The sequence below is a fragment of the Accipiter gentilis genome, chromosome 14 (genome assembly GCF_929443795.1).
Source record: "Accipiter gentilis chromosome 14, bAccGen1.1, whole genome shotgun sequence".
Lineage (NCBI taxonomy): Eukaryota > Metazoa > Chordata > Aves > Accipitriformes > Accipitridae > Astur > Astur gentilis.
Window position 1 is genome coordinate 3,769,566 of NC_064893.1, and position 27,935 is coordinate 3,797,500.

Here is a 27,935-nt window from a genome sequence, read left to right on the forward strand (position 1 = left end):
TGAACAGCCATCTTCTCACGTGAACAGTAAAGCAGCTGCAGTTCAGCTAGGGACACTTAAAAAAAAAAAAGAAATAAAAGTACTGTGATCTGCAGAGAGAAACTCACAGGAAATTCCAGCTTAGAAAGCTAACTTGCAGCCTCTGTCTGAATATGCTCCATCGTGCTTCACTTTCATGCTCTGTAAAATGGGGATAATAATCTTTATTGATCTGTCTACCTTTTAGGAATGCATTAAGGAGAATTTAAATGATATCTTTACAGTGTTTTGAACAGTTTTGATCTATGCAACTCTTACAATACAGCTTAGGAGGTGAGCTTGTCATTTTACCAGGTCCTCCCACAGGAGAGCTGTCCTGTTTTTCTTTATGGTTCTCTGGTCTTCCCGTCCAAACTTCTTCTAACAGGGCAAGTTTGGTAAGTTAATGATGGCTTCAGCACCTACCACTTGTTAGCTGACATGCTGTCACTAACCAAGTACACTTTTTTCACACAAGGAGTCAGTTTAAGTTGTCATGTTGTACTTCACAGCTGAGCCTACCAAGAGGCACACCATCAGGCTGTGACTGTTTAAGGAGCTGTCACTCATTAGGATGCCATCACTTGATTGAGTTATATCTTAACCTAATAATGGAAGGAAGAGGGTGATCCTCTGACAAAAGCTGCTTGCCCCTTAGTTGGCCATCATTGCATGATGCTTTCTTGAGGAATGGACTTTCTGGGGTTGTTGTGTATCACCTCTGGTGATTTAAATATGCAGAAGTCTTTACAGATCCCTGTTACTCTTCACAATGCAGTTCACACATGTATCCTTGTCCTGGTTTTGGCTGGGATAGAGTTAATTTTCTTTCTAGGAGCTGGTATAGTGCTGTGTTTTGGGTTCAGTATGAGAAGAATGTTGATAACACACTGATGTTTTCAGTTGTTGCCAAGTAGTGTTTAGACTAAGTCAAGGATTTTTCATCTACTCATGCCCGGCCAGCAAGAAGGCTGGAGGGGCACAAGAAGTGGGGAGGGGACACAGCCAGGGCAGCTGACCCAAACTGGCCAAAGGGGTATTCCATACCATGTGACATCATGCCCAGTATATAAACTGGGGGGAGTTGGCCTGGGGGGGGATTGCTGCTCAGGAACAAACTGGCATTGGTTGATGAGTGGTGAGCAATTGCAACGTGCATCACTTGTTTTGTATATTCCAATTCTTTTATTATTATTATTGTAATTTTATTATTGTTATTATCACCATTATTATTTTCTTCCTTTCTGTTCTATTAAACTATTCTTATCTCAACCCATGAGTTTGGGGGTTGGTTTTTCCCCCAATTCTCTCCCCCATGCCACTGGGGGGGGAGGGAGGGAGGGAGCGGCTGTGTGGTGCTTAGCTGCTGGCTGTGGTTAAACCACAACAGTCCATTTCGTATCTTCAGCAAGAGATTCAGAGTTGTTCCTCTAGTTTTGCACTCTCAGAAAGTAACTTAGTGGTCTGCCCACAAAGCCACTGTTGTTTTCATTAAACAGTTATTTTGGAGCTAATTTGACACTGTATTGTTCCATTGAGATAATACAAATTAATTGTTGAAATCAGTAGGAATTTTATATGTTTGTTTTGGAGACAAATTTGCCTTCAAGTTTCACTAGAAACACTTTAGCCTGTTTTCATGAGGAAACTAGTCTTATGACTAGTGCTGTCTATCCTTTTGTCCCTCTTTCCATCCATCCATCTCTCCATACTTACCTAATGGCTTTGAAACAGCTGACCAATTTAAAAAAAAATTATCAGAAATACAGAGCTCTAAAATATGATTAAGCTCCTAAATGTAATGAGAATCAGCAGATAGACTGAGGAAAGCTACACTGTTACTAGCCCCACTGAGGAAAGAATGGGAGAACTGAGCCATAATCACTCTATTTCTCAGCAACCAAGTATTTCGACACTAGACAATGTATGTGATAAGGGACACAGGGCAACTGGGATCATACTAGTGGGGAACAAAAGGGACGTGCAGTGTGGTGGATGTTGAGGATAAAGAGGAGGAAAGCGAGGCTTTTGGAGAGGGAAGGCTGGAAGCCTTACAGTGGGATGGGTGTTTTCTGGGGGGCTATGATAAAGTGAGAGGAGATGTGATGAAGGGAATAGAAATGTGTTTTGCTTTTTTTTTTTTTTTTTTTTTTAATTTTTCCTGTTGCAACAATCCTATGACTCTAGCTTCATTTGTAGTTTTTTGGGAAAAAAAAAATGTTTGTTTTTATTCCCAGGTTTCATCAGATTGTTTCAGATGCTCTAATACTTGTAAAAAGAGTCTTCCATCAGTGTAACTTTCTTCAGCCTAGCAGCTTATTGACTGATGAGCTTTCTTACAGCATCTGTTTGACATCTCATCCTAATATTAGTTTTACAGGCACATTCATATTTTAAGAAATCACTGTATTCTCAAGTCTGAGATGTCACAAGTGTCTCTTTCTCCAAGTACTTGCCCCAGAAATGTTAGCTAAAATGTTTTATCTAGCACCAGCCCTCCTGTTGTGTCATACTACTTGATTGTTATCCAAAAGCAGCTGCATTTTTATGAACATATCTTAATAAGCCATGTCCCGAAAGGCACCAGTATCTCTCTGTTCCTCCCTGAGATCGCATGGGAGTAATAGGTGGTCATCTAGAGTACTAGGTATCAGTAAATCAAGGAAAATTACATAAGCCCCTCAGTTCACAGTTAATAACATTGTATGAATGAGTTGTAGAAAGCGAGACAGACTGATATTTGCATCTATTTCACTCTGTGTTCAAACAAGAGGTGGGAATAAAGCATCATCCAGGGGCCAGAGCATGGTCCAGCATTTGTTTCATACACTGTCAGCCACAACAGATTTGTTGGGGATGACAGTGGGCGGTGGTAAAACATACAGGTGATCTGTGACGTGACAAATGAGTTTGAAAGTCCTCATCACACCGGTAAAGGAGCCGTTGTTTCTCACCCTCAGCCTGTCATTTCTGTCTCTCTGTGCTTATTTTACCTAAGTTTAACATGCATAAAACAATTATGTGTGGCAAGCGTGCATTTTCCCTTTCTGTGTCGTTTTTCCAGATTATTGGAACAATCCCATTGATGCCTAATCCAGTCCCCTCCAGCCAGGCGGCAGGTGGAGCTCAGGGACTTCAGGTGCAGCCAATAACTCCACAGTTGTTGACCAACGCCCAGGGTCAGATCATTGCTACCGTCATTGGCAACCAGATACTCCCAGTGATCAATACCCAGGGAATAACACTATCACCACTCAAGCCAGGCCAGCAGGTAAAGTGTCTGTAGCCTAAATGATTATCAAAAGAGATGCGCAAAAATTTACTCCTCTTGGACTCTCTCATGGCCTTTCTAAAAACTCTGACTTCTCTATCATTTTTAATAACAAAAGATGAGTTCTATCATACGTAGTATATTAGTGTATACTATATATGTAGTTATTATATAATGTCATATAATTTATTTATACATTCAGGGGTTATCCAGTTTTGGTTTTATTTTTCTTTTAAAGGTCAATATAGGACCAGCTGAGAAATTTTCTGCAGTAAAAGCACAGTAGGAATATGAGACAGGAGAGGCCTATCTGGCCTATAAAGTTCTGTTCCTTGGTTAGCGGTCATCTAGTGGACCGGGGTTTGAAATGTTTTGGAACGTGCAGACAAAACAAAGAAAAATATAAAAACTTATTAGTCTTCTTCACTGGAAAAGCCAGATTTGATTGTGCATGTTTGCATATATTTGTAATCTGTATTTGCACAATACAGAAAGTATTTTTAGGGAAATTACTATTCAGTGTAAGGCATCAGGTAGTTCACAGGCTTCAGGATGGGTGCAGCAACTTCACTGAGGTCCAAAAAGATTTCTGTAATTCTTTTTCTAGTACTCTAAAGTCAAATTCATTAGTTTTGTCTACATCTGGAGAGCAAAGAATTGTAGTGCCACCTTTTTTCTCTGAAAGAGAGGAAATTGAGGATGGAAAAGACATCAAATACGATTACCAAAAAGGTACTTAGAAAAGTGTCACTCACTTAAATGTTCAGCTTAGCATTCCTATTGCTGGTAGTGCTTGTTTGCCAGTCCTGCCTACGCCTCCAGTCACAGGTAGCAGCCTTTTGTATGTTTCTGAGAATCCCAGGCCCCACTGAACTCAAAACTGATTTTTTTTTTTATTATTTTTTTTTTTTTAATTTAGAAGTAGAGAGCAAATGGATCTCTAAGGCGAATTTTTTGTTTGTTTTGAAAATGTTTCACATTCGAGTGGTTACATACTCTTTTCTCCATCCTGTCCTCTGTGGTATCTAACAGAGGCATTTTCCAAAGCACTTGTCATTTATCTAACTCTATTTTCTTTAATGGGAGCAGACTTACGCTACTGGCAAGTGCTTTTGCAATTGTTGCATGGATGTGGTTTCAAAGCAGATTGGATGGAAAGGCAGGCTCAGTGTTCCCCAGCACGGGAAAGCCTGACAATGGAATAAGAAACTCAGCAGTTTACATGTGGTTACCTGGGGGTGTGTGGGGTGGGGTGTTTCTTTTTAGTCAGTCCCCTGAAGAGATTAGATCTTTCTCTCCTTTATGGGGGAAGTTCTCAAAAAGCATAGCAATCCTGAGATCCCGTTTGAAACTCATGAAATTTAGAAGCAAAGAGGAGGACAGAGGTCCTGTATTATTCCCTGAGACCTTCTCGCCCACAGAGCAACATACCTTCCGAGTCCTGCAGCAAAGCAACCGCATCCAGGCAACGTGTAGTATCAGTGGGCAGTGAGGGGACGGAGGTGTGACCTTTATCGGCACAGCTAGTGGCACTGGACTCACACAAAGGGACAAACTGCTGCTGAAGGCTGCAGCTTGCTGAATGAACAGGGGTTCGAGTTAGAAAGTCATTGTTTAGCCCTATCGTGCTGTATTATACTGGTTCACCCAACCTGTGTGCTCCTGCGCCACTACCAGCTGGCAGAGACTGTTGCTCAGCAGAGCTCTGGTTGTGTCCGATAGCCATAGATGGGCCCCATATTATGCTGGTATGCCCAGCCGTGCTGTGTAGGTAGAAAACATTATTTTGCCCAGATCGGTTTTGCGGGGTCTAACCTGTGACTCTCACAGAGTCCTGAGGTCCCAGGGGTTGCAGGAAGGGCCGCCAAATAACGCAGAGCCTCCTTACCTACACCTTTTGGAGCCCGATCACGGCAGTATTTTGGATCGGGGGCAGAAAAAAAGTAGTGCAATGAAATACATGAAAAAATAGTACACCTTATCATTTTTATAGGAATCACAGAAAATTATTTCTATGTATTTGTGCTCCCTCTACTGGTTCCTCTGCTTTTACTGAAGGAAGTAAGAGGAAATTTTGCCATTGATTTCAGTGGGAGCAGAAAAGAGGTATGAGAGCCAGATTCCTCATAGGAAGAATGCTGATGGACAGCCAAAACCAATTGAGCTAGTTCTATAAAAACTGCACTATAATTTGAAAAGTAAATAGAATAGCACAAAGTAGAAGGAGATCCTGAATTTATCTTATTGCCTGGGTAAAGACTTAGCCAAACCGTGGTGTTTGGCTAATGATAGCATATTTAGTCATAAGTTTAAAACCTTGTTTTCAGAAGAACTGAGTGTTCAAATTCAGAGGGCTCAGCAGGAATTCAAAATATTTTTGCAAATGGTGTCACATGGCATTTGGTGTCTTGTAACTTGATGAAAGAAGCTTCAGAAGCAGGAAAGAAGAGTACAAGACAAGTTTGAGAAAAGTTTTGAGAACGTCACAGAGAAAAAAAAAAGAGGAAATAAATAATGTAGTAAAATGTTCCAGTTGCAGATGATCCTAGTTTAACTCTCAACTTGTCACTTCCTTGGAAACTAAGTACTGCAGGAGAAAGAGAGGTGATTGCAAGTGATAATAGTAAGCTGCTGCTTGTTAGCTGAGTCACAATAATTGAACTCCTGTAGCCTGTTTCAGTTGCTAAGTAATGTGTCCTAGTGCTTACTTTTTGCCTGAAGACTTAAATGCCTCAGATACTGTTTTTAGTCAGCTTTACTTAGGTAGACTACATGTGTTATTTATTCATACAACCTTTTCAAACTTGACAGACTAAAACCTCAATGTCTTCTCATGGAAATGAGTTCATAGATTACTTACCTGTAGTGTAAAGCAGTGCTGCTTTTTCTGTGTTGTAAATAGGTTGCTTTTTAATGTACACAAGCAATTCCATTGTAATCCTATTCCTCTTGTTTTTAAGAATAAATAACTGTTTCTGATTTATGTTCTTTAAACTACCCACAGTAGGGATTGTTCCTCTTTAAATTACACAGAGTAGTTAAAGCTTCAGTGTTTTCACTGTTTTCCAAGATTCTACTAATCCAAGCAGCATCATCTATGCACACACTGAGAATTCCTCTAGAAATTGCAATGGCTTTCTAAAGCAGGCAGCTGTTTGCTCTCCTGTTGTAGTCTGCATCCTTTTCATCTCTGTTCATAAACAAGTTTTTCCTTGCCTTTAATAATATTTACTGCCCATCTCCCAACCATTTCCATTTCCACACTAATCTCTTCAAGATTTTGTGATCAGAACTGAATGCCATGATAACAGTGAGGATGCATTACTGTTTTACATAATAACATTATAATATTTTCAGCATCATTTTCTGTCTTTATCTCAATACAGTCTAACATCCTGCTTTTTTCTAACTATCTCTGCTCATTGAGCAGGTTTTCAATAAGCAGCTGTATCCACCATGATACATCTTTGCTTCCCTGATTGTTACCATGTGAGTCGCTAAAATGGTTCCTTTTAATGTGAGTCTCTTTGCACCTATCTACTCTGTATTTCATCTGTCATAATGCTTCCTCAGCATGTTGTAAACAGGATCCGTAAGTTGTTCATGGTATTCTGTACTAACTTAAGAAATTCACGTGTTCCTCCTGCTGATTCAACTTCACCATTGTTCCCCGTCTTTTACTGCTGCCTGCTAAAACCATTCAAAAAATTGGTATAAATCCTTTGATCTCTACTTGCAGTCTCCTTTCTTGTAAAAGGATGATTTATTCCCTAATTTTATGTTTCTTGCTTTTTTAAGCTGTTTATATCTCATAATAGAAGAGTACCTTGTAACCTTAACTTCCGCACTTCCTCCATGCTCTCAGGAGGGATTTTGTCAAAATTCAGGTTGTATGTTTAAATACACGTTTTTGTAACAATGTGTTAGCATTGTTATTTGCTATCAGATTTGAAAACCTTGGTTTAAAGTGTTCTTTCATATCCTTAACAACATATGTTAACACCAACAAACTGACAGAAGTACTTGAACCATGAATTGGAGTCTTACGAAATTTGGGAAGGGATTCACCTTGCTAAACTTAGTCATAGAGCAGTTAGGTATCTGTTAGTTAACTAGATTTCCTGTAGAGACAGAGAGATGTAGACAAGGAGACGTACGCATGTCCAATGGGCAACTCAAGCTGTCAAAATAGAATAATTTTTACAGAGGTTGAATCTCTAATAGGTATCTTAAGGTATCTGTTGTCTCCATTGACATGAGAGGGGGCTAGGGTAGCTATTTTAGGATAGACAATTAACTCTTAGATGAGTGAAATTAGGTAAGAAGAATCCAGCTGCCAGAGATCACTGGGGTTCAAAACACATTCTTGTTTATGAATTCCTTAAACATCTTTCCTAATAAATAATCGGTGTTTTCATAACTATTTGCTTGCCCACATGGAAGCAACTTCTACACATTCTATTGTTCTCCAGTGTACCTCATAAAGAGGGTTCCCTTCTTGCTGTTGTCTGGCTCTTTCCTCCTACATACTAGATTCATTAAATCAGGCCTGTAGTCCCAGTTGTCCTCAGTCTTGTTTTATCTACACTGTCTGCCAGAACTTTTCATATTTCATTGTTTCTTATAGCACTACCAGCTTTGGGCTTCTGCCAACACTGACACAATAAAACAAGGTACTAGGCAATATTTTCTAACGTAGTCAGTTCCCCATCTTCGTTGTCATTGGCTATCATGCTCCAGATTAACTGTTGAAAAGACATAGGTAGTACTCATCTGAGTCTGTGGTCATTCTTGTACCTCTGCTTTCCAGATTTCATGCCAGACATCTTCCTTCTGCAGTCTCAACTTACCACATACACCCTACCATCTCAGTATCACAACTCCATGCAATCCCTTGTTACGCTCTTCCATTAAAATCTAACCAGCTCTCAATCATTTTTTCTCTGCAATGCTCTTATAGCTTTGATGCCTTCTTGTTGTATGAGAAACACACTCTTCTTTCTCTGTGTTTGAATATAGCCACTAAACCGTGTTGTCTCAATCCAGCTTTGTTTTAATTTTGCTTTTTATATGACTTTCAGTGATGAAGGTGACAATTTTTCTCACTTCTTTCTCTTTCCTTTTACCATCAGCATTGCATAATTCCATTCCATCCATGGATAAAATTACTAGATTTTCAAAAGTCAAGATTATTTACTAGTACAAGGGACTACATCAGATTTTCCATGCCACAGCATAAACACTTGACTTGGAACTTACATCTCTTCCTGACCAGTTTTCTTGGTGACATCTGCACTTGTAGGTATCGGATACCTCAAAAAAGTCAATATAACTGCACCACACCACTGGGAATAGGAAGATACCACTACGCTACCTGTGTCATTCTGAGGAACTGAGGCATATAGAGAGTAAAGTACTGTTCACTGTAGGAACATTATTGTTACTTTTGAATTAGGCTTTTACCTACATATTTAAGTCTGTTAAATGTAATTTTGACATTATATCATTCCCGATAGGGGGCAGAAAGGTGACTGATGCACCTGATTTGCATATAAAATTATATCTTCTACAGAAGCCTGGCTGTGTCCTCAACTTCATTTAGTGAGTGAAGAGACCTTCACTTACAGTGTATACTTTGAACGTAGTTCTGATCCCACAGAAAGGCTTTGAAAGAACTTCAGCAGATGCTGTCAAAGTCCTACCCCCAGTTACGTCCACAGCACACGAGCATTTCTTTGCTGTGGTCTTCATTTTGAGCTGAGTATGTGCACAGCCTCTGTGAACCCGAAGAGCTTTTTTGTGCTAGTTTCCAAATGTACCTATTCTGTCAGTCTGTATAAAGGCCCTTTATACTATATATACTATACTATATTATACTATACTGAGTGAGAAGATAATTATTAAGTATCAAATATCTTTCATATTCAGATTCATATATTCACTTACTTGAATTTAGTTGAGTAAGCTAAATTAGGGTGATGGGTACAGCATTTGGGAAACATTCCGGCAGAGTTGACTGTGAAAGTGATTTGGGATGAAGCGTGTGGATATGCATAATAACTTATTATCTCCATTTGCTAGGAGATTTAAGAAAACATTTTTGAATCCCATGCCTGCTTATGCAGTATCAGTAGGTTTGAAGACAGACTTCCTCTGCCAAGGTGCTGTCAAATCATGCAGTGGCCACAACACACCACCGCTCTTTCTCAAAAACAAATGTATGGCACATTTTAGGAAATGTACATGGAGCAGAGAACTCCATTTACAGGAAAAATGGAAGCATGAAACACTTAAACTACTACTTCTGCAAGGCATTATTGGGGCATTTCAAAGTGTTTGGGAATGTCTTTTTATATCAAGGTATTTATTTTTCAGCACCTTCCATGGACTTTAGTCTTTACTAGAGCTAATGTCCATATTTCCCAGGAAGAACTAGCTGACATCAGAAAAAATGGAAAATCTTTATTTGTATCATAAAGTGGATTGTTTAAAATGTATTTCTTGCTCTTTGTACCACTCCTCTTAGTTTCATCTCTTCTGCCTTTTTTTATACTTGTCTTTTTCACCTCTGTCTTCTCTAATTTGTTGTGTTTCCTCATCTCTCAGATTTCCTTTTCACTGAATCATAGAAAAATAGGACTGGAAAGGACCTGAAGTGTTCATGCAGTCCTTCCCCTCCCCCTAGGCAGGATCAACTGTCCCTATATCATTCTTGACAGATGTTTGTCTAACCTGTTCTTAAAAACCTTCAGTGATGGAGATTCCCCGACATCCCTAGGCAACCTAGGTCGCTCTCCTTAGCATTAGAAAGGTCTTTGTGATGCCTGACCCTAGCCTCCCTTACTGCAATTTAAACCCATTACGTTCTTTTCCCTTCCATTAGGGCCATATTTTGTCCTTGCTGTTTGTCCAGACTGTCTATAAAACCAGTAGCAGTTCTGTTGTGATACAAGGCAGTATTCTCTCAAAAGCTTGTTCTTTATTCCCACTTAGTTTCTTTCTCTTTCCTTATCTTATGCAAAATACCTTGTTACTCTGTCACTATCATGTAACTTTCTGGATGCTGGGAGCAACATCCCTGATCTCATAAGATGACCTTAATACAGGACTCCGGTCAGCTATCCCAGGTGTAAGAATATCCTACATACATAGTTTAAGAACAAAGTTTAGTCTTAGAGACCTAATTCATTCTTTGCTTCTGCAATTACCAATCAATACTACCTTCATGGTTGACAGCTGCATGTAAAACTGATGTAAAAGAAATAAGAATTAGGCTGTCGTGGTTTAATGCCAGCCAGCAACTAAGCATCACGCAGCCACTTGCTCACTCCCCCCTGGTGGGATGAGGGAGAGAATCGGAAGAGTAAAAGCGAGAAAACTCGTGGGTTGAGATAAAGACAGTTTAATAGGTAAAGCAAAAGCTGCGCATGCAAGCAAAGCAAAACAAGGAGTTCATTCCCCACTTCCCATCGTCAGGCAGGTGTTCAGCCATCTCCAGGAAAGCAGGGCTCCATCACACATGACGGTTACTTGGGAAGACAAACACCATCACCCCGAACGTCCCCCCCCTTCCTTCTTCTTCCCCGACTTTTTTATTGCTGGGCATGATGTCAGATGGTCTGGAACACCCCTTTGGTCAGTTGGGGTCAGCTGTCCCAGCTGTGTCCCCACAACTCTTTGTGCCCCCTCAGCCTGCTCGCTGGTGGGGTGGGGTGAGGAGCAGAAAAGGCCTTGACGCTGTGTAAGCACCGCTCAGCAGTAACAAAGACATCCCTGTGTTATCAACAGTGTCCCATACCAGCTACTACGAAGAAAATTGACTCTATCCCAGCCAGAACCAGCACGCGGGCCCTTTGCATTTTTCAGTTTATTCTTATAAAGTATTATGCTGCCCTTTATGCTTCTCATATTCATCTTATTCCTCTAGCTGTAGTGTGCATACATGTATTCCTGCCAGATACTGATCAGTGTTGCATACAGTCATCATTCTCAGCATGTCTGCTATATCCACCTACACAGAATGGCACTTACAGCAACTGCTTCTGTAATTTCTGTGCCTCCTTCTGTCTTTGGATGGAAAATGCACAACAGTCATAAATATAATTCATATCATACGTACGTGTCCAAAATTGGGAAAAGTCAGCTATTGCAAGTTCGAATTGATTCTGTCATCTAGAATCTAATTCATAATCTAATCGTCACCTCTCCTTAAGGCTATTTCTGGAGTGGAAATTATAGTGGATGAAAAGAGAGAGAGTATTTTAATGCAATTTCATGACATAGATAACTATCATTGTTCTTTAAGCAGGACATTTACAGCTTAACCATCATGTCTGTAAAACAGGGGGGGTGCTGGAAATTATGTAGGGAGTTAAAGATGGAATCTTCCCTGAGTCCCTGGTCAGGCCTTAAGGTGACTCTTCAGCCTCTTCAACCCCATTGCTCCGTTTTCTCTCACAAGCAGTGAGTTAAAAACCATCAATTGGTAAATATCCCTTATATATTGTTATTACACCTAAGGTCACTGTGCATCCAGACTTCACTAGCCATATCCCTTTTTGCCCAGCTAAATTCTGAGAATTTCTTACATTTGTCCAAAGATTTCTGGATGTCTGACAAGAAAACCTACAAGCTTCTGGGTATCCCAGTTATTTAAAAAATACATTTGCAAATTAATTATGCAATACACGTGCAGAGAATCAAACATTTCCTAAACTTAGCCAGCATACTGTGCATGTGCTAGTGGCTGTGTGCACACTTTGCGTGCACAACTGGAGAATGCAGAATGCCCTCTCTTTCTGGTGCTTCCTGGAAGCTTCACATTTATTGTGTACATGCTCAGGAGTTGAACAGTTTGGGAACTGTATGTGTAGCATGGCTGGAAAATGTTGGATTTTCCATCTCTGTCTTACATGATCATGTGTTTCTCCCTGAGAAATACTGATAGGAAATAGCATAGAATCATAAAAAATTAAGGCTGGAAGGTCAGGGTTCAAGAGATCATCCAGTCCACTCTCTTGTTCTCAGGTGGATTAGCTATTCCAGTATTTGTCTAACTTGCTTCTAAGCACTCTTACAGGAACTCCACAGGTTCCCCCAGCAATTTATGCCAGTGCTTCACTGCCACGTTAGACAGCTTTTCCCAGCATCTCATTTGAATATTCCAGGTTGTTGTGCCTCATTCTCTCCACTATAAAATGTAAAACAGGCTCATTCTCTCCTCTTCTCCTTAGCTCTACCTACATTTGAGGCAGGCATTGTATCCCACTTAGTCTTCCCTTCTTGAGATTAAATGTGACCAGTTCATTCCAGGTGTCTTCATAAGCCTCTGGTAACTCCCAGGCCTTCAGCCACTCTAATTATTCTCCTCTAGTTGTCCACATTTTTTCTGACGTGTGGTGTCTAGCTGTGGAGATGGTGCCCCCCTGCAGAGGTCTTTCCAGTGCAGACGTCACTCCCTCTCATGCAGCTTGGTATAGGAGTTGCCTTCTCTTCACTTCTGCAACATGCCAGGACGGCTGGTGGCATGTTCAAACTGACAGAATAATTTTGAACCCTAATCCTGTCTTACCGCCTACCAAAAGTCCCTCCCAGCATGTCATCGGCATGTAAATTTAGTAAGCATGTTCTCTTCTCCATCATCCATGTTGTTAAGGAAATACTGAGTAGTGCAAAACGAGGACAGACTTCTGTGAAGCACCATATACGCACACTTCCATTTCCACAGATAGATATCTATCCCCTCAGGGGTTTTTTCTGACTACTTTTGCATTCATTCTGCAGCAATTTCATCTAAACTATGTTTCCCTAGGTTATAAAGAATGTCACACGGAGGAGTGTCGAGAGACTTGTAAAGTCAAACCACCTACTGCTTTTTCCCTGTCCGCAAGGCCAATTACCCTGTCTTAGAGGGAGATCAGATTGGTTTGACACAGTTTGTTCCTAACAATCCATGTTGTTTGTTGCTACCTTGTTTTCTTGCGGGTGCTTACAAATTGTTTTATTATTTTCTTCAGTACTTTTCCACGGGTTGAAGTTTAGTTGACTGGACTATAATTTTGCAGATCTTCTTTTTAAAGATAGCTACTACATTTGCTCCTCCATCCTCACAGATAAGCACTAACATCTTTAAGATTGTTCCAGATAGTGTGCAAGCATCTAACTCATCTAAATACAGTATGTTTCTTGCCGCACCTAGGCTGAAATCTTTAGTTTTGCCAGAGATTCCCTCAGACAACAGACCCAGAGCCCAAATGCATGCCTGTTTCTGAAAGTTGCAGTCTGGAGTGATTTGGGCATAATGGATGGGCAGTCCATTTCTGCGGCATTCAGAGGAGGCCAGCCCTCCTAGTGGACTGCTTCCCTAGGAGAAGATATTGTAAAAGTAGATGTTCTGGGCTGGGAGCTCTCTGTAGATAAAATCCTGCCCTTAGTGAAAATTTTTTAAAGATGCCTGGTGCTTGCATGGGTCTGAAATCTGGAAGCCTTTCAGTCAGCTTCTCAACTATTATCCCTTTGTCTAAGTGCCAGGTTTCTTTTTAAAACGTTCTTGATCCAAAAAACCTTCTTGAGATAATAAAATGGTTTTGTTTCTTGATCCCTAGGGAAGTCAGCATAGTCTAATACTGGTCAGATAAATAATTTTCATTACTATTAGAGGGTAACTCAAAGTTTCTTGCTTTTGTGTTATATCATTCCATGTGGGAGGTAGGAAAAGGAGTTGTAATTTTCTCCATCCTTAAACAGACCCGTAACAGGAATAATGTCATTAAAATTGTTGATATGTATTCCACAAAAAAGTGTCATCTTGAATGTGATCAGATACCTTTATCTACCATGCCATACAATTTGTTGTCTACTTTGCATCAGTCATTTCCATGTGTTCTGGGAGCATATTGTATATAATTTGAGTATTACTAATGAATCCAGCTCCTTTTCTGAAGTTATTTGTTCAGCTAAATATCAAAAGAGAAAAACTCATACTCCTTAGAATTCAAGAAATAGGTTTAAATTACTGACTTCAAGCAAGGCCAAATAGGCCTTTATCTTCCCCCTTTCTGAGAATGCAGATAACAGCTGTCACTTAAAAGCAAAGCCTTTTAGTACATTTTTGCAATCTTTTTTGATCAATATCAAGAATCAACATAAAATAAAGGTATAAGTAGCAGTCACCTGAGTGTATCAGGACTGTATTACTGTATTACTAGGCTCTGAAAGAGCTGTACTGGACTACTAGAAACTAGCTCGGAAGCATAAAGTCCATTGTGTACCTTCATTCTGTAGAGAGACTGCCCTTTGAATTTGCTGGGAGTTTTATGTAAAAATCAGTACCAGAGAATGTCCCTAGTTTTCAGTCCCACATGAAAGCTTATTGTAGGCAGAAGGGATTAATGGTTCTTTCCTTTCCTCTAGTGAACAACGGAAAACTACGCGGTTATAAAATTTGTAAAAAAATTTGCAAAGCCAGATTCATGTATCATAGTGTATCATTCGCATCTACCATACTCGGTAGACATTTTAGGCATGTCTTACTTGACACAGTCCTGATGTGAATGGGGCTCAGAAGTTTCGCTGCGTGTTTTAGGCAAGGACAATTTATCAATTGAGAAATAAGATTTCAACATTTTGGTTTGTTTGCTAGATCTAAAGTCATAAAAAAAATTATTCCTTTCTGTGGGAAAGGGATTTTCCCCAGTTTATCTTCTTTTCTCCATTCCCACTCTTCTTGGCCCTGGTCCTGCAGTATGAAAGGACCTCTCTGAAACAATGCTGATTTATATGAGAATCCACGTAGGGAATAAAAGTCTGACTTAATGAGTCAGAAAACAGGTAAGGACATGTATTTATTAAATCAGAATGCTGCTGTGAATGTCATAGGTCTCTCATCACCCATTTCAAACAAGTATTTAGCTTCTCATTAGATTAAGTATCTGGTTAAACTGAGAAAAAATGGAAAGTCAGAATTCAAAAGAACTCAGATTGCTCCTGCTGTAACACTCTGTCACCTGAACCAAGTCCATAGTATTTAATGCTCCTATGGGATTTGTTCCCCAGAAGTAGATGGGTGAGGTGGTGCATTGAAAGTTTCCTGTTACTGCTTCATTTTCTAAATACCTATTTTTACATTTTAACATATAGCTCCATCAGCCCTCCCAGACGCAAGTGGGACAAGCAGCCTCACAATCCAATCTCCTGCATTTGGCTCACAGTCAAGCATCTATGTCTCAAAGCCCAGTGCGTCAGGCTTCCTCTTCTTCCTCCTCATCCTCCTCCTCTTCAGCTTTGAGTGTTGGCCAGTTAGTCAGCAGTAAGTATTGCTCCCTGGCTCTCCTTAATTTTCCCCTCTGTTTGTCCTCCTCACTGCTGAGTTTCCTGATCTGCTTTCCCTCCTTTTTTTTTTTTTTTTTTCCCCATATGGTAGATTGTATATTGCTAAGTAGAGTGACTCTTACCAGTGAGAACTGCTAAGTGCTGTCATGGATGGGGCTTAAGGTAAACATGCCTTGAGAAATTGTAATCAATGCTAAAAATAGTCAGAAAAATGTTAGCAGCTGTTAATTGACTTATGAGGGCAATTCTTATAAGTGAAATGTAGTTTATGTTCTTTGGAAATGAGAAGTTTTTTGAATCAGTGAATATAATTAATTATATTGCTCAGAATTTGGTGGACAGATAGATCCTCCTACTTCTGGTTAGGCTGCTTGTTCATTACTGTTTGTTTGCTCAGTTAGTAGCAAACCATTTTGCAAACCCTAGCACTACACAAATCTAGAGCAAGAGACCTTTCTTGCCAGGAAAAGCTCACAGAATTTAAACACGAATGAACTGTAATGTGGGAGAGGAGAGAGAAGCATGCTGCTGTGAAATAACTGAGTTTCAGTGCTAGGATTATAACAGCTCACCTCCTGAACAGCCCTTTCTTCCAGACCACATAGTTCAGAGTTTTTGCTATTACCTTATCAGCATTAACTTTGGTCTGTACATAGCAAAAACAACAGGCTAAAAGTGTACATAAGAAGCATTAACAGTTTTTGCACATCTGCAAAAATCTGAGTGTATTGGATGACCTTGTTCAAAGATACTCCATGTACATATTTCAACTAAACAAACACTATAGCTCACGCTGTATTGGAAATGTAAAATATATGACTGATACAAGCTTATGAAGGGCTTGGAGAAACTGTCATGCAAGGGAAGATGTGAAAAAATCTTGGTTAGATTATTTCAGAGATTGTTTACATGGGGAAATTACTAGCAGAGCTATAGTGGTAAAATTATGCTGGTATAACTCCCAGTGTGAATACTTTTATTCTGGAATAAAAATACCTGCATTGGTAGCTGTAAGTACATAAAATATATAGATACAGATATAATTATAGTGATATAAATATACTGCTATTGCTCAGTCAGTAAATTTTCTCATGTAGACAAGCTTGTAGGAAGGAGGCAAATAAGAGGCTTCATGTTAAAAATACATAGAGTTACCCCTTGTCTATGTGGGAAAATTGACTAAAATAGCTAGTGCAGAATAAGTTACTTTTCAATGGCTAGTCCAGAATAGCCTCCCTTGTGGACATTCTTATTAAAAAAATATTCTAGAATAACTATTGAGGGGTACTCTACCCCACAATAGTTATTCCAGTCAATTTCCCCATGTGGATAAGTGCACTACATGATAAAAGCAACATGGAAGAAGCCCTTTTAAGTTTACAGGATAACTCCATCAAAAGTTAGGAGGTGCTAGAAAAATAGTTGGCTGTTCAACTCTATGCAAGTCCTCCTAGAACATGTGTTTTATGATAATGATATACCTTGTGATTAAAATCACGTAATCATGATTTTTTTTCTCATCCTTCTTTTAGTGTATTTCCAATGGAATTGTTCTAGGGATGCATCAGAATTACTAATGCAACAGGTGGGCTGTTGTCCCAGGGTTTGTTCCCTACCTGATAAACTAAACTGTTCCCCAGTTTGCATAACATTTGAGGTAGGGAGCTGTAGAAGGGTGAAGGATGGAGTTGCTTCAGGCAGTAGAGGGCTGAGGACCTGAAGCTGTCTGTCTGCCATTAATTCCAGTGCAATGGCAGGCAAGTCACTTAAAACAGATTTTTCACAAGTGCTGCCTCAATATCCAGCTTGAGACTCTGGACTTTAATTTACAGAAGAACCTGGTACTCACAGTTACAATTTTAAGTGCACTTTCACTGTGGAGCTGTATAAAGAACCATTTAAAGACACAGTCTAAAAAATCATCTCCTACTTGACCTAGACTGGGTACCCCAAAATGCTTTGTCCCTTAATATCTGTCCACTTCTCTGTGAACGAGAAGGGGAAGACCCTCATCTTGTAGAGACACAAGAAAATAAATTAAGATTTAAAAAACAGAAGAGCTCAAGAGGAAATATCTTTGGTGAAGAGCTTTAATAGAGGTCTGGGGCCACACACTGAACAAGTAAGGTGGTAATACATCAATCAGTTCATCCGTAATGAAGCACAATTTGTCCTGTGCACTGGACAAAGCAGGGGTCTGGGGAAAAAGAACTGGTAATCCAGGGCTCAAAGACTGTGCCACGCTGCGTTGTGGGCTCCTATAACTCCAGCATTTTGTAGCTTCTGAGTGATTATTTGTGCAACTAAGGATGTTCTTCTAGCTTCATTTTTTGCTTGGATAAATTTCAAGGTTGTTACAAAAGCAGAATAGTAATGTAAGTCAGTCATATGGTGAGATAATGCTTATATTCATAGTTGGAAATATGAGATCTTCTGTCAGTTGAATGGATGGAAAAGCTGATAGGCTGTGTTATCATCTTGTTGGTCCTGCTCTAAAAGGAGTAAGACACATGCTGTGCTCATGGATTTGGCTGAGAGCAGAGGAGTATGAGGCACAGGAATATCAGTCTGGGGAAGAGGAGGAGGAGGTACTCTAATGAACATAAGACTTTCTATTTGTTCCTTTCAGGCTTGACTCCTTCCACCACTTGTCTTGTTTCAGTCCACTGCTTCCTCATGCTGTTCGCCACACGATCTGCACTCCCTTCGCCTCCATGCTTTTGTTCCTCTTACCTTCTCCCTGCAGTCCTTTCCCCGCAGTCCATCATTCCTCAAGTCTTCTTCCCATTTTGGTTCCCCTCCAGCTCCCAGTCAGTCTCTGTCCCCAGACCACATCTGTGTCCCTTTTACCAGCCTTTTTATTAGGTAGTTTCTGTCCTCCTCTACCTTGTTTTACCACGAGTGCCACCTCTTTTTCCCTGTTTTCTTTCCTCTACCACAGTGATTACTACTCTCTGCACAGGCCCTCTCTCCCTCCACTCCAAACTCAAATGCCTGCTCCTTAGTAGTCTTCAGGGTTTCTTCCCCTTCGATCATTTCTTTTTCTTGAGACTCAAGATTAATTTTTGCCTGCTCTGCATCCAAATCATGCAGATGCCACTCTCAACCTCCCTAGAAGCCATCAGAGGATTGTGGAAAATGATCACCAAGAAGAGAGGCAAGTCAGTCTCTCTGTTTTTACTGCTGTCCTGGCCCAAAACAGGCCAGAGCCACAACCACAGGAAGGGGGGTTCTTTTCTGTCTACTTCAGCCTTAGGCTCAAGCACCCTCAGTACAGAGAAAATCCTAACAAAAACTCCATGCAGAGGTCTAGCAAATCTCTGCTGAGTAAGTATGAGCTTTGGAGGCTCACCTGCTTGGACTCATGGGAGTCAGATGTTTACTTGGGATGGCAAGAAGCCCATTACTGACATAAAACTATCTCCCTGACACCTATCAAGGCCATGCTTCAAGTTGTAGGGAAATTGAAACTTCATAAAGAAAAGAGGTTATTACATTTTTTTAAACCTGGGCAGAACAACATGTTTTATCAGCCTCATTCTCAGAAGCAGTTGACCTGAAATTTGAATTATAATGGCAAATGCCAGGCAAACTTAGCCATAGTCAATACCCTTCCTGAGATAATGAATGGCCCAGAGAAGATAGTTGGGGTGCTTCACCCTTGCTCAAAAAAAAAAAAAAGAAAGGCCCATTAAATCAAGTGGGGAACTGAGAGTAAAGAAAATACTTTTCATACAATCAGAACGAGGAAGGTGGTGTTCTTGGGAATTAATTCACTGGGACCCCAATCATAAGAGCATTCCAAAGGAAGGGGCTATTGATAGGGATCTCCTGTAAAAAAGCATGACAATTACACATGACTAAGAAGTTCTGGAATTGTTTTAAATTTACGTTTCCAGCTTCATCCAGTCCCTAGCTATTCAAGACCAACAGACTGAGTAATGTGAGGGGCAGATCAACTCATTTCTGCCATTTACATAGCGTTATCACACAGACAGATGTAAAACAGTCATCTCGATGATCCTTAATGGCTGTCCAGCATATTCTTGAGAGCATGTAGCCAACCACAAACTGGAGCTAACGCTGCACACATAAGCCTGGTTGAGCTGGAACATAGGTGACATTGTTCCAGGGCACAAGAGAGCTACCTGCTGGTTTCTAGTAATGTGGAAAAAGCCTACAAGAAAAGAAAATATGGTCAGTTCAGTAGGGAAAGATCAAACCATCTGTGTAATGAAACGTGAAAATGGAAACATGAAAAGGATCCTTTACAGCTTTTCATTGTCATTGATAATACCATCTTTTTAGACAAATAGTCTTAATTGATCTTCACTAATTTGAAAATTGTTTCATGTAACTAAAACCCCATTTGCATACAACTGTGACTGCACACAGGGAAATAAATAGAAAGTCATCCCATTTGTGGCCTCCTGAACATCTCTTTGATTGCTTTACCCCTCCTGAGGCAGGAATATAGTTGTTTCCTTTTCCTTATTCATTCCAAAGCTGCAGTCCAGTCCTCCAGGAGACGCCCTAGAGTCAAGTACCTTGGTAGAGATTTACCATATTCCCGAAACTGTTGCTAAATATAGTAAAGTTCATGTAAAACTAGGCATATTCAGCTACCTTATTCTGTTAATCAAATTGCTAAGAGCAACATAACCTCAGTAAATAATTATTTGGGGCAAGGTTCTGCATACTTACTGTAAAGAAAGTAAGTCTCTTTACAAGAGGGCACTTCACATCAGTGAAATTACTACAGTATTATGAGAAAGGGATCAGAACCTAGAATCAGAATAAGAATAAAATAACTTTAATGTTCCATGTTACTTGTTTTTATTCCTTTTACTTTTCATTCTAGTCGTATTTTCTTTATGATTATACATTTTTTCTTTAACATGTTTCCTAATTTTAAAAAGGTGCTTTTTCTTCCCTTTTTTTTTTTAAATTTCCCTTTATTTTTATTTCCTGTCCTCTCCCCCACCTCCCCCCCGAAATGTTGTGTTCTTTATAGCTTCTCCTTTTATCTCGTCCTCATCCCTTCATCCCTCACCAGCAACAAGTGCTAGTTATTTTAAAGACAAAAAATTATGGATGTTTCCAAAGAAAGGACATTTAAAAAGAAGCTCTGCCTAAGCAAGGACTGCAAGATTCATCTCTACTCTTCCTGTCCCTTCTGTATGATTTCTTCATATCGTCTCATCCTCTCTCTATTCTCTTTTGTCTTCTTTGTTTTCTCTTCATCAATTCCACATCATTATTCCTCCTTTTTTTCCATTTCATTTTCCTCTTCTCAGATGCATCCCTCTGCTCATTTCTTTAACGTTTTCACCATATGTTCTCTTTGTGGAAATCACTGGCTTCCCCTCATGCTCTGAGACTTGTGTCTCCATGAAGTTTCTTTCTTACTTCCAGATTCATTTTACTGTCATCTGTTACCATAAAATTAAAATGCCTCCCACAAACAAATTATTATTCTTTCTTTCCCCTGAGCTCCAGTCTATTTTCCATTAACAATGTTTTGTCCTGCATTTCTTATCCAATTTACTTTCCATTGGACTTCCTGTGCCAGCTATTTCTCCTCCTGTCTAACTGGGGAAATCATCCCCTGTAATCCCTCCCATGGTAGAACTCTGTGTAACAGAAATTTGCTTTCTCCTTCGGGGTGCACTGAGTTGTCTGTAGCAACTCTTTCCCCTAACTATTAAAATCATAGCATATTTGGACTCACCAACAAACTCATATGGGATTTTTACAAGAATTCAAAAGTGGCAATAGTATTCCCTTCAGTAGGAAAAAAAGCGGTTTCGATGCAGGAGAACCTGTATTTTATTCCTTCCACTCTGCTCGTCCATCTTTACCACCCACCAGGACATCTTGGGGAATTTTAGCTGGCTTCCTTTTTGTTAGGGAATATGTATACATGTCCCCTAAAATAGTCCCAGACACCTGTCTCACCTTTCTCTAGCACCCAGTAGTTTCATAGACACAACAGCCATTTTTTTTATCAAGCCATAATGTACACTGGGAGTCTTGAAGGGCTGTTACTGTAGATCCCAACCACTCAATGAGAGTGGTATTCTTTATTTTCCTGTTGGCATTGTGCTGCCTTCACTAGGATGTCCACTTCATTTAAAAAGCAACAGTTTATCTACAGTCTTCAATACGCCACACTTCCTAAAACATGAAGTGCACTATATACTTAACTGTTCAGAGAGCTCAGAACTTATTAAAACAAAGTCTATTATCTGTTTGTATATGTTTATGTATGCCTATGTATTAGTCCACAGAGTCCAAGATTATGTATTGATGGCATTTTAAAGGCAATAGAGTAAAACAGACCAGTGCTGTTATATGATGATGTCAATAGAGTGGTCTTCATAGTACTATTTGAATTTTATGGAGCTGACAGAAATTGAGGGACTACTTCTACGCATTTCAAAGGGCTTTGAATCACACCTTAAGTAGAAGTGGTTCTGATTTGATACACATGCTATTTTCCCTAGAGTTCAGGGATACAAGGCTTCAGTGTTTTGGTCCACCTCTGTTAGTACTTTCCTCCTCCTGAAGACCCTATGTAAGAATAAATCTTCGTTCTCAACAGATACTCTGCTATATATTACCATCCATTCCCATATTCCTGAAGTGCATCACAGGCTTTTTTCTCATCTCAAGGAGAGCTCAGCCTAATTGTTCCCTCATCCAAGCCCCCCAAGCAGGAAAGGACCTTCCATGATATTCACTGTTGCAACAGTGCCATACCAGAAGGATCCAGCAGAACTTGGCAGAATTTCTCTATAATCATGTGCAAGCAAATAGCCCCTTAGCTTTCTTACCTCCCTTTTTACTCCTAACAGGAGTGGGGAAGATTTACAGGTGTCAGTTGCCATAGCGTTTGCTACTGAAAGTTCTTTGGGAACACCTGAATTGTCTTTTGTCACATCCCTAATAGCCTTAGTCAGAGGCCTTAAAGTGAAGGAAGGAAAGAGGTGAGGAAGGTCACCATCTTAGTGCATTTTACTCAAGGGAATCTTTGAGGCCATTATCATTTATGATATTTTGTACATTTATCAGTTGCTCTTCAGAGACCCAAAGGGCAGGTAAGCATCCAGCTCCATTCTGTGTCTCTGAAAATCAGAACTGGTATGGTAGATAGACTGTGTTTGGGGTAAGTAGGAAAACTTCACACCTCTAAAGGCAATTACTTTACAAATGTGAGTGGCCCCTGTCATAGCACCGACTACTTAAAAGCAAATAATATGCACCCTAGCTTTATACTGAATGAGTGCATGCATGTGTGCACAGGTGAGCTCAAGCACAGCACTGACAACAGGAGAGATGATTCTGAGTGTGGAGCATTGTCAAAACAAGGTTCAGCCTATGTGCATCTTTCTCTCTATGCATAGTTCGTGTGGTCTCTGGTTGCATACATGAGTATTTTTAAAATACTATTGCTATGTGTGCTTCTTACACTCAAGCTATGAATCAATATAGGCTACATTTATATAGCAGAAAAAACTCTTCCCTCTGTCTATTATTGGACTAAAAGATTTTTTATAGGACATTTCCATCATAAGGGAATTTTACATTGGGTTTATAAACCCCTGAAAATAAAAGCTTTGTTACTTTAATGCTGACAAGCCTTTAGCTACAGCAGTACTAGCAGGAGCCACTCTCATTTAGGGTTCAGAATAGTAATGTAGTCTAGTACCATCCTTGGACAACTGCTCGCATTTACAGAAATTGATGGGTTATTGTGCTGCAAACTTTTCACCTAGGAAGTCTGAGGAATGAGGTGAAGAACAATAGAGATGCCTCACTGGGAGAATGGCTTCACTACACGCAGGATTGCACAACGCTTTGAAATCTTCCACCATCCTAGTCCCATGCTGTCTCCGACTTGGCAAACGCTTTCATTTAGCCAGGGATCAGTAGCTTGGGGGGGAAAAAAGTTCCATTCTCCAGCTGTTGTGTCATTTCCCTTGATAAGTCCTAAATTGACCGAGTTATCCAGCACCAAAGGAGCTTTCCTGTGGCAGACATGCTTTATTATGTGCCCTTTCAGGGACAAAGGCTTCTGTGTCAGTAAACTGCTATGGAGAGAAAGGACAGATTTATTCTCACAGCATCATAAGCATTATCTTCTGAGGAGCTAATGTAAAAGTAAAAAATTGTGCAGCATTACCATCCAAAACCTAATGGCTGATGTTGCTGCTCCATGATTATCAACCTGATGGGAGGCAGAATGAAAAGCTTGAAAGTCTGCTTCTCAGAAGGGCATACCTTAAAAGATTATTTTTAAATTAAGGAGTTTTTAAAGGCAGTGTTTTCTTTGGGCTTGTTCGTTTGCTGCATTATTTTGGATGTTTAGCTGGGAGTTTGGGTTGGGTATTGTGGAAAAGGAAAGGAAGTTTTGTGAATCTCGTTATTTATCATTAATTTTAGATAAAGCAGAAAGTCTTGATTTCAAATTAAAAACCCAACCAGTTTGTGCATATAGTTAGCCCTCCCCACAGACTGCAAAGAAATATATTAACACCAGCCTTCCTTCTGTATGTGGTAAGAAGGGGAAATAGGGAACATGACTTGTCAGCCTGGGAAAGATTTTGCAAGGCACAAATGGTGGTGGGGAGCCCAGGCACCACCTCACTCGGAGATGAGTTGGCCATTTTCAGGAGTTCAGCAACAAAGTATGCCTTTGAAAATCTTTCACCAGCACCTGGAAACACTGCAACCTAGTTAGCATTTTAGCAATCTGAATATGCTTCGTTACACACCTGCCAAGGCAAGCCTGTTCCTGTTTGGGGAAGAAGAGAAAGGGCTAAGTATTAAAAAAAAAATTAACATGAATGTCTTGACAATGAAAGCTGGTGTAAGCCTAGCCCACTCATATGTGATGCAAAGAACTGACCTGATTACAAAAATATTTCAACAGATCCTCAAACAGCCACTGGAGAGGTGGATGGGGTGAATCTGGAAGAAATCCGAGAATTTGCCAAAGCTTTTAAAATCCGGCGCCTGTCCCTTGGCCTGACACAGACTCAAGTTGGCCAAGCCCTAAGCGCCACCGAAGGCCCAGCCTATAGCCAGTCTGCCATCTGCAGGTAACAAGTCACATCATAAACTCTCTGTTCTTAATAATTATTCAGCCTATTGTGAGGAGCATGCCTGTGTTTGAGTCTCATGTCTTTAGGATGTATTATTTAATCTGGGACTTAAATTAGCAGATAATGTTGGTATCTGGCAGATAAAATGTTTTTATTGTCTACCCCTAAAATAACTTTAGTCTTTTTTTTTTCCTCCTCCTTTTTTAAACAAGCGAGCAACAATGTTCCTGGCATTGAGACTTAATTCAGTAGATGAGCTGGAGACCCTGCTGATGCTGGATAAGCACCAGCTGACCCTCTTCATACTGTGCCATTTTCTACAGATAGGGTTACTGAACAAATATTTCATGGCTGCATCCCTGCTAAGTTAAAACCTGTATTACTGTGGTTAGCACTTCACATATAGGATGTTAATGATGATTTACCTAGGCAACACAGAAGGGAAAAAATTATCCTTCCTGCTGTCTTGCAAACCAGCAGCTATTCATCTTTTATCACCCAAATGTTTCCTAAAAAAAACAGACAACCCATGTATGCAAAGCAGAAGCAGAAATCTGCCCTAATCATAAGAAATGATAATACAGTCTTGACAGAGTGAAAGTAGTTAGAAGCAAACACTGTATATGCATGTATGTGTGTTACAGTAATCCCATGTTTATGCATGAGGTAACAAACACACTTAGGTAACAGCTTTTTCCTCTTGGGCAATGCCTTATAGTCCTTCTCCATCAGTGAAAGCCAAGAAACCAACTCTAAGCTCATTTAAGTGGATTTTGTTCTTGGTGATCCATGAAATGCTCTGTCTTTTTATCTGCTCTTTATACTTTTAATGTATTCCCCATAGAACGGAAGTGTACTTTTCCTGCAGTTTAAGACTAAGGTTATAAATAACATCAGTATGGGGTAGTGAGCTTGCAGCTCACATTTTGCTCAATGATTTTCCATAAAACCCATTGATTGTTGTTAAATACAAAAAGCTCCATAGGATCCTCTCACTTCTATGGTCTCCCCTACTGTTTTTTCTTATAAGATACCTCCCTGTAGAAAATAACCTTTATTCAGTCTATACAAGGATACTACTGCTGGGAAATTTGTTTCAAGACTTGTATATCGTTATACCAAACAACATGTACTGCAGTATCAACACTAACAAGCAATGCCAATGCTATGAATACTATTGCTCCCTGTTGCTAAGGATTAATTTTATTATTTTTTTTCTTCCCTGGTCAATTGGTAAAGAATGCCTAAAACAGGTGGAGTTTTTAGCAATTGCCAATTTGTTGTAGTCTTAAGTTGCTGTTTAACATGGTATACTTTAAAGTGATAAATTGCAGTTTCCTTTGCTTTTGTCTAGTTTGCTGTCTTCTTTCCTCCATCTACCTCACACCTGAGAAAACAACTGGGGATGGTTGAATTTTACTGAGCAAGGGTTCCCCACTAGCCAATTATCATGAAACCCCAATAAAGATGAAGCTGGAGCACAGGCATGGCTAACAAAAGCCCAGAATGTGGAGACTTTTTACAGAGGGCTCCTTAGAGGGGCAAATTGCTCAGAACATGAGAACTGGGTGCAGAAGCTGGTCCCAAATACTTGCAAAGTTATAGGGGTTTTTATTTCCTTTGACCGCCCTGGAGGGATATAACTTTGGGGTGTAGTAACCTGCTATGACTGTGCACTTCTTGTTAAGCACCAAGACAAGCTGCTTCAGTGGCAGTATGCTGTTCCTCAGAAATAGTAGGTTTAACTTTTCTTTTCATGGTAACAAAGGAGTTTCAGCACAAACTCCAGGGTAATGGAAGTGCAGTAAGTTAAGCAAGTTGAACGACCAACTCAGAGACAGAAGTAGAGTCTCCTGGTGGCTTGTGCAGGTCATATCAGCAATATAGCACCTTGCTGATATGTTCTGTGTGCAAATAACAGCATTTTCTTACCCTAAGACAATGCGTTCTAAAACATACACTTCAGCCTGAAATATCACTGGACAGCAAGGAAGGACACCTTGCAGTCAATACCACACTAGGATGCCAGGCACCAGTTACAAATTCTTTGGAGCGTTATTATCTGAAATTATTTCTTTGTTTGTGATAAATGCTTTGTTTCTTGCTGGAATATTTTCTGCAGCTGCCACGTGCTAAATAAAGACACTAAAAATTGCCAACTCCAGTCACCGAGTTGCTTCGCACAAAAGCGTTGATTCGGTCAGTCTCATCTCCAGAGCACATCGTGATTAGTGGCGGCGGCGGTGCTTCAGCACCGGGTGGGCTGGGGAGTGCAGCAGCGCTGCGCACTTAATTGTTGCCTTTCCACAACGTTAAATACCACAATATGCGCGGTGGACATAGCCGAAGTGGGGAAAAATGAATGGGTGGCATCAGAGGACTTGGGTTAAGACTTTTTTTAATGTGTAGCAAGAGAGGATGAACTCGGTAAATGAAAGAAACAAGTACTTATAAGACTTGAAATGTGAATGCAGCTCTTCTGCTTGTTTTTGAAGGGATTAAAGCTTTGTGTGGCTGCTTTTCCAGATGTTTTATAATACTTGTAAAATCTGGTTTGGCGAAAGAATTTTGATGGCAAAATGATACATAGAAGACCTCATTTACAGGAAATGATATCATTCTGGTACAGTTTGCAGAAATCCCACAATAAACCCAGCTTGGTGCCACAGCATATTAGTAGACTATTATGCTGGGTTTCATCTGGAAAACATGAGTCTTTCTTTGCACATTGTGGGGGCAGTCAAGATAATTGCAAAGTGTCCAGCTGTTTCAGCTGAACACCACCGTAGCTATGGGAATCTTTTTCCGACCCAGAAAAGGGATATAGCGTTAACTTGCAAACAGTGAAAATTGCTGAAAAATGAAAGGAAAAGAAACCTGATATTCAGAGGCTAGTGACTGCCATTGGCTTGTATTATTAAAGCTGTGGTGTTTGGACAACATGGGATGGGAGGGGAAACAAAAGGATTAATCACAAAGACAAGACGATAAAAAGCAATTGCCTTTGATGTCATTTCCTGTAATTAGACATAGCCTTAAGGGTTTTGAAGATTGTCAGAAATACGAAAACGTGACTCATAACCTGTATTATTTAGTGTACTTAGAATTTTGTTGTAGTGCTCGTTTTGTGTTAGCTTAAATATCTAGCTATATATATATTTATAGATATACCTCTCTGATAGTTTTCATAATCCATTGTAAATTATCTC

The 27,935-nt window shown here is 40.0% G+C and overlaps 1 protein-coding gene across 4 annotated transcripts in view; it reads left to right on the plus strand.

The window, feature by feature from the left end:
• POU6F2 (POU class 6 homeobox 2) overlaps positions 1 to 27,935 on the plus strand; it is a 318,413-nt gene that overhangs the window by 289,611 nt on the left and 867 nt on the right. For all 4 annotated transcript variants that reach the window (XM_049816960.1, XM_049816963.1, XM_049816961.1 and 1 more), the window contains exons 7-9: positions 3,083 to 3,289; positions 15,428 to 15,596; positions 24,555 to 24,723. In XM_049816960.1, the coding sequence (XP_049672917.1) occupies positions 3,083 to 3,289; positions 15,428 to 15,596; positions 24,555 to 24,723 (545 nt within the window). The remainder of the gene's footprint in view (positions 1 to 3,082; positions 3,290 to 15,427; positions 15,597 to 24,554; positions 24,724 to 27,935) is intronic.